Here is a 7,141-nt window from a genome sequence, read left to right on the forward strand (position 1 = left end):
AACAATGGCCTCAAAAGCCCTTTTAGAAGGGTTCTGTGCTGTCCCTCTTCTACAGAGAGGTGGATTCCTTTGCCTGAGGTCACCCGTTTAGAAAGTGCGGGGCTGGAACCGCAGTCCAAAAAAGCCTGGCTCCAGAACCACACTTGTAACCACCGACCGTGCCCTAAAGCATCTTGTCTTGACCAACACGGGGCTCAAGGGACTTGAAGATTTCAGGGATTGTCAGAACTGACAACCCACCAAGGAAACAGACAGCGGGCCAGTTGTGCTCCAGTCTCCTTTGTTGATCACTCTTTTTGTTCATCATGGAATGTGTGTTGTCATGGTGACGGGAGGAGACCACAGAAGCTACTGAGATAAAGGGAAATTTAAAGTGGCTGGGAAAGCATGCTTCTTTGAGGGCAAACTTCTCCAAGCCAGCCCGGCTTCTGTTTTCTTTCTACCACCTGGGACCCTAAAGGGACACAGCTATGTGGAAGACGGTCTCTGCTACCCACAGCCAGCCCCTCTGGCCTCCACTGCCAACCTCCAGCCCCCGGCTCACCTCTGCCGCTGCAGGGAGGAAGTCCTCTCGGGGACGTAGCTGGCTCCCCCGTGGTGGCCGTCCCCGCTTCCCCCGCCGCCTCCCCGGGCCCAGGGCAGAGCGCCACCAGCTGCCGAGGAGCCCCCAAACTGCTGAAGCTTGGAGCTGAGTTCACTGATGATGCTGGCTTTTACTGTGGCCAAGGCTGAGGCCTGAGGCTGGGCTAAGGGCCCAGGCAAGGGTGGTGGCGGCGGGCCCGGGCCCTCCTCCCAGGGCAGCAGCTTCCGAGGCAGGGAGGAGGCGGACGGCAAGGGCACCGGTGGGCCTTCTGGCTCTACAGCCCCTGGACCGCCGGCCACACCTGCCGTCGAAGGTCCTGAGCAACCACTCAGGGCCAGCAGCCCATCGGTTCCAGCCCCCGTCACCGAGACGGTGGGGCTGGTGGGAGTGGCAGGGTCTCGGAGTCCCGCACCGGGGCCAGGCCGCAGGCCTCCACTGGCCCCAAGCGCCCGGCCCCGGAGCTTAGAGGGAGTCATGAGCTGCGGTGGGTATGGTGGGCCAGGAGGACCGCTGCCCCCGAAGGCCTGGCCGTCCAGGTAGGCCACATACGTGTCCAGGAGCTCCGGCCCACTGGCCACACTGGCCACCCCGCCCCCAGCCCCGCCTTCGGCAGACAGGCTACTCAGCGTGGACGCGCTGCTGATGGTCTCCAGCGGGTGGTCACTGCTGCTCCGACTGTCCACCTCCTCGATACCAGAATCTGTGCCAGCTGGAGGGTCTGGGCCAGGCTGTGGGGCAGGGGCGGGCGGCGCGGCTGGGGCTGCTGGGCCCGGCGGAGGCGCGTCCCCAGCAGCTGCGGGGCCCGCCTGGGTCAGCGTGGCCACCTCGCTGTCGTAGGAAGTCAGGCTGGACGCGGTGGAGTCCAGCGCGGGAGGGGCGGCGGCCACGGCAGGGGGCGGCGCGGGGGGCGCTGGGCTGGTCGCGGTGGGTGGGTCCGGCAGCGGGAGGGGAGGCCCGGGCGTGAGGGGCGACTCGGGCTTCTCAAAGCTGTTGGAGAACTCCAGGGGCGGGGGCAGCGGTTCCACAAAGAGAAATTCGCCGTCTTCCACGTCCACCGAGGGGGCGGGGGGCGGCAGGACCAGCAGGGGGGGCCCGTTCTCGTCACCGCCCCGCGGGGAGGTCGGCGAGGGGGGCACGGGCCGGCGTGGGCTGGGCGGCGGGATCCCCGGCCCGTCCTCCGAGGGGGGCCCCCTTGCCCCCGCCCCACCGGCCCGGGGCTGGCAGTTCTCGAGGAAGCGCACGTGGAGGGGCAGCCGCTCGGGCTCCTCCGGGGCTGCGGACCTCCAGGCCTTGCTCAGCCCGGGGTGCGGGGCGGGGGGCTCGGCCCCGAGCTGCAGCAGGAGGGGCCCGACCCCGGGGGCGGTGGGGGGCAGGCGGTGCAGCAGGGAGCGCCGGGCAGCCGGCGGGCTGGCCGGAAGGGCCTTCTCCTGGCTGCCCAGCCCGGCCCGGTAGCCCAGCTCCCGGCGGGCCGGGTCCGGCGGCGGGGCCCCCCAGAGGCGCAGCACTGGCTCGTGGTGGGCGTGGGGCGAGTGGAGGTGCGGCGTGGGCGGCGGGGCCTCGTAGCGGGGCGACGTGGGCCTCGGGGGCGGCTGCGGGGCGCCCCCGCCCTCCGCGGACTCCTTCAGCGCCCGCTCCCGGGCGGCCAGGGCCAGCCCGAGCGGGGAGGCCGGGTCCAGGGCCTTGCCGGTCAGCGGGTGGACCAGGGGCCGCGGCGGCAGGAAGCTGGTGAAGGCGCTGCTGCCCGCGCTGCTCGCGTAGGCGCGGCCGCCGGCTCCGTGGGGCCCGTGGCCGCCGCCGCTCCCGGCGCCCGCGGACTCCAGCCGGAGGTAGGGCTCGGCCGAAAACATGCCTTCGTCGATGGACTTGGAGTGGCGCAGCCGGGGGCCCGGGGGCGCCCCCGGGCCCAGCGGGCCCTCGCCGCCGTCCTCGTCCCCCGTGTCGGTGGAGAGGAAGAGCGTGGACCGCCGGCGGGCTTCGTTCTGCCAGCCCCCTTCTCGCCGAGCCGCCCCGACCAGGGCCGCCCCGAACTGGCTGGTGAAATCGAGGGTGGCCGGGCCGCTGGGCGAGGCGGGCGCGGGCACGGGCGAGGGCGGCGGCGGCGGCCCCGGCGGCCTGGCCGGGGCGGGGCTCGGCGCGGAGGAGCCGCCCGCGGCCTCGGGCTGGGCCGGGGGCTCCGCCTCGGTGCTGCTGCCCTGGCTGCTGCGGCCGCTGCTGCTGGTGGAAGGAGCCTTGATGATGATGGTGGGGATGGGGATGGAGCTCTTCTCCGACGGGGCGGCCGCGGCCGGCGGCGGCTGCGGGGACGCCGGCGACGAGGGCGAGGCCGTGGGCGGGAGGCCGCCGCCCTTCTGGGGCTCGCCTTCGACTTTGGTCTGCTTGACGAGCGGGCCCTTGCGCCCGCGGCCCGAACGGGCCGGCACGTACATGGCCGCGCTGGCCGCCCGGGGAGGCAGCTGGAAGTAGCGCAGCGCCGGGGCCTGGGAGGGGCCGCCGGCCCCGCCCCCGCTGCCGTGGTGCGACGGGGACAGGGCCCCCGGGGTCGGGCTGGGCCCGCCGCCCCGCCAGCCCCGCAGGCTGGGCTGGGGCCCCAGGGCCAGGCGCGGTGGGGGGTCATCGGGGGAGCCGCCCGTCTCCATCTCCGGCGGATGCGGCGGGTGGGCGTGGTGGTGGTGTGGCTGGGGGAGCGGAGCGTGAGGCTGGTGGGGTGGGGGCGGGTGGTGCGCAGGGGGCAGGGCCCCGCCGTGGTACAGGCTCTTCTCACGGCTCCCCACGCGGCTGTCAGGAGGGCAGGGCCCATCGAAGGAGGACGGCGACGAGGCGGGGTGGGGGCCACCTGAGCCGGGGTTGAAGGGCGCTCCCCGGGGCGAGGGGGTGAGGCGGCCGGAGGAAGAGGGGGCTGGAGGTGTGCTGTAGGGGAGCGGGCCAGTTGTGCTCCAGTCTCCTTTGTTGATCACTCTTTTTGTTCATCATGGAATGTGTGTTGTCATGGTGACGGGAGGAGACCACAGAAGCTACTGAGATAAAGGGAAATTTAAAGTGGCTGGGAAAGCATGCTTCTTTGAGGGCAAACTTCTCCAAGCCAGCCCGGCTTCTGTTTTCTTTCTACCACCTGGGACCCTAAAGGGACACAGCTATGTGGAAGACGGTCTCTGCTACCCACAGCCAGCCCCTCTGGCCTCCACTGCCAACCTCCAGCCCCCGGCTCACCTCTGCCGCTGCAGGGAGGAAGTCCTCTCGGGGACGTAGCTGGCTCCCCCGTGGTGGCCGTCCCCGCTTCCCCCGCCGCCTCCCCGGGCCCAGGGCAGAGCGCCACCAGCTGCCGAGGAGCCCCCAAACTGCTGAAGCTTGGAGCTGAGTTCACTGATGATGCTGGCTTTTACTGTGGCCAAGGCTGAGGCCTGAGGCTGGGCTAAGGGCCCAGGCAAGGGTGGTGGCGGCGGGCCCGGGCCCTCCTCCCAGGGCAGCAGCTTCCGAGGCAGGGAGGAGGCGGACGGCAAGGGCACCGGTGGGCCTTCTGGCTCTACAGCCCCTGGACCGCCGGCCACACCTGCCGTCGAAGGTCCTGAGCAACCACTCAGGGCCAGCAGCCCATCGGTTCCAGCCCCCGTCACCGAGACGGTGGGGCTGGTGGGAGTGGCAGGGTCTCGGAGTCCCGCACCGGGGCCAGGCCGCAGGCCTCCACTGGCCCCAAGCGCCCGGCCCCGGAGCTTAGAGGGAGTCATGAGCTGCGGTGGGTATGGTGGGCCAGGAGGACCGCTGCCCCCGAAGGCCTGGCCGTCCAGGTAGGCCACATACGTGTCCAGGAGCTCCGGCCCACTGGCCACACTGGCCACCCCGCCCCCAGCCCCGCCTTCGGCAGACAGGCTACTCAGCGTGGACGCGCTGCTGATGGTCTCCAGCGGGTGGTCACTGCTGCTCCGACTGTCCACCTCCTCGATACCAGAATCTGTGCCAGCTGGAGGGTCTGGGCCAGGCTGTGGGGCAGGGGCGGGCGGCGCGGCTGGGGCTGCTGGGCCCGGCGGAGGCGCGTCCCCAGCAGCTGCGGGGCCCGCCTGGGTCAGCGTGGCCACCTCGCTGTCGTAGGAAGTCAGGCTGGACGCGGTGGAGTCCAGCGCGGGAGGGGCGGCGGCCACGGCAGGGGGCGGCGCGGGGGGCGCTGGGCTGGTCGCGGTGGGTGGGTCCGGCAGCGGGAGGGGAGGCCCGGGCGTGAGGGGCGACTCGGGCTTCTCAAAGCTGTTGGAGAACTCCAGGGGCGGGGGCAGCGGTTCCACAAAGAGAAATTCGCCGTCTTCCACGTCCACCGAGGGGGCGGGGGGCGGCAGGACCAGCAGGGGGGGCCCGTTCTCGTCACCGCCCCGCGGGGAGGTCGGCGAGGGGGGCACGGGCCGGCGTGGGCTGGGCGGCGGGATCCCCGGCCCGTCCTCCGAGGGGGGCCCCCTTGCCCCCGCCCCACCGGCCCGGGGCTGGCAGTTCTCGAGGAAGCGCACGTGGAGGGGCAGCCGCTCGGGCTCCTCCGGGGCTGCGGACCTCCAGGCCTTGCTCAGCCCGGGGTGCGGGGCGGGGGGCTCGGCCCCGAGCTGCAGCAGGAGGGGCCCGACCCCGGGGGCGGTGGGGGGCAGGCGGTGCAGCAGGGAGCGCCGGGCAGCCGGCGGGCTGGCCGGAAGGGCCTTCTCCTGGCTGCCCAGCCCGGCCCGGTAGCCCAGCTCCCGGCGGGCCGGGTCCGGCGGCGGGGCCCCCCAGAGGCGCAGCACTGGCTCGTGGTGGGCGTGGGGCGAGTGGAGGTGCGGCGTGGGCGGCGGGGCCTCGTAGCGGGGCGACGTGGGCCTCGGGGGCGGCTGCGGGGCGCCCCCGCCCTCCGCGGACTCCTTCAGCGCCCGCTCCCGGGCGGCCAGGGCCAGCCCGAGCGGGGAGGCCGGGTCCAGGGCCTTGCCGGTCAGCGGGTGGACCAGGGGCCGCGGCGGCAGGAAGCTGGTGAAGGCGCTGCTGCCCGCGCTGCTCGCGTAGGCGCGGCCGCCGGCTCCGTGGGGCCCGTGGCCGCCGCCGCTCCCGGCGCCCGCGGACTCCAGCCGGAGGTAGGGCTCGGCCGAAAACATGCCTTCGTCGATGGACTTGGAGTGGCGCAGCCGGGGGCCCGGGGGCGCCCCCGGGCCCAGCGGGCCCTCGCCGCCGTCCTCGTCCCCCGTGTCGGTGGAGAGGAAGAGCGTGGACCGCCGGCGGGCTTCGTTCTGCCAGCCCCCTTCTCGCCGAGCCGCCCCGACCAGGGCCGCCCCGAACTGGCTGGTGAAATCGAGGGTGGCCGGGCCGCTGGGCGAGGCGGGCGCGGGCACGGGCGAGGGCGGCGGCGGCGGCCCCGGCGGCCTGGCCGGGGCGGGGCTCGGCGCGGAGGAGCCGCCCGCGGCCTCGGGCTGGGCCGGGGGCTCCGCCTCGGTGCTGCTGCCCTGGCTGCTGCGGCCGCTGCTGCTGGTGGAAGGAGCCTTGATGATGATGGTGGGGATGGGGATGGAGCTCTTCTCCGACGGGGCGGCCGCGGCCGGCGGCGGCTGCGGGGACGCCGGCGACGAGGGCGAGGCCGTGGGCGGGAGGCCGCCGCCCTTCTGGGGCTCGCCTTCGACTTTGGTCTGCTTGACGAGCGGGCCCTTGCGCCCGCGGCCCGAACGGGCCGGCACGTACATGGCCGCGCTGGCCGCCCGGGGAGGCAGCTGGAAGTAGCGCAGCGCCGGGGCCTGGGAGGGGCCGCCGGCCCCGCCCCCGCTGCCGTGGTGCGACGGGGACAGGGCCCCCGGGGTCGGGCTGGGCCCGCCGCCCCGCCAGCCCCGCAGGCTGGGCTGGGGCCCCAGGGCCAGGCGCGGTGGGGGGTCATCGGGGGAGCCGCCCGTCTCCATCTCCGGCGGATGCGGCGGGTGGGCGTGGTGGTGGTGTGGCTGGGGGAGCGGAGCGTGAGGCTGGTGGGGTGGGGGCGGGTGGTGCGCAGGGGGCAGGGCCCCGCCGTGGTACAGGCTCTTCTCACGGCTCCCCACGCGGCTGTCAGGAGGGCAGGGCCCATCGAAGGAGGACGGCGACGAGGCGGGGTGGGGGCCACCTGAGCCGGGGTTGAAGGGCGCTCCCCGGGGCGAGGGGGTGAGGCGGCCGGAGGAAGAGGGGGCTGGAGGTGTGCTGTAGGGGGGCTCTGGTGGGGACGTGGTGGGCGGCGGCGGGATGTCCTCTGAACCAGGCACAGACAGGCTGCGGCTGAACTTCATGGCTGGGGGTGCTAGGTAGGGTCTCTCATCTTCTGCAGCCCCTGGGAAGACACAGAGGATCCAGAAGCAGGGAGGGGATGGGAGGGGGGTGGCCTCTCTGTTCCCCTGTCCCACAGAACTTCAATATTACAATGGTAATAATAATGACACCCAGTAGATGTTAAGAAGAACATGGGTTAGTCTAGAGCTTACCCAGCTGTGATAAATCCAAATCCGCTTGATACAGTAATACAGGTTGTGCACTGCACAACAGCAAACGGCAGAGCGAGCTCTAAGAGAGGTGTGGTGTGTGCGTGTGGGGGGGGGGGGGCGGGGGGGC

General features: G+C 73.0%; 1 protein-coding gene across 1 annotated transcript in view; it reads right to left on the bottom strand.

The window, feature by feature from the left end:
- The window catches only part of SHANK1 (SH3 and multiple ankyrin repeat domains 1), a 48,469-nt gene that overhangs the window by 2,855 nt on the left and 38,473 nt on the right, over positions 1-7,141 (bottom strand). Inside the window, exons 22-23 of the mRNA XM_024132376.2 lie at positions 4,410-6,863; positions 545-1,187 (exon numbers count right to left, since the gene is read on the bottom strand). Coding sequence (XP_023988144.1) covers positions 545-1,187; positions 4,410-6,863 — 3,097 coding nt within the window. The remainder of the gene's footprint in view (positions 1-544; positions 1,188-4,409; positions 6,864-7,141) is intronic.

Source organism: Physeter macrocephalus, chromosome 17, assembly GCF_002837175.3.
Source record: "Physeter macrocephalus isolate SW-GA chromosome 17, ASM283717v5, whole genome shotgun sequence".
Taxonomy (NCBI): Eukaryota; Metazoa; Chordata; class Mammalia; order Artiodactyla; family Physeteridae; genus Physeter; species Physeter macrocephalus.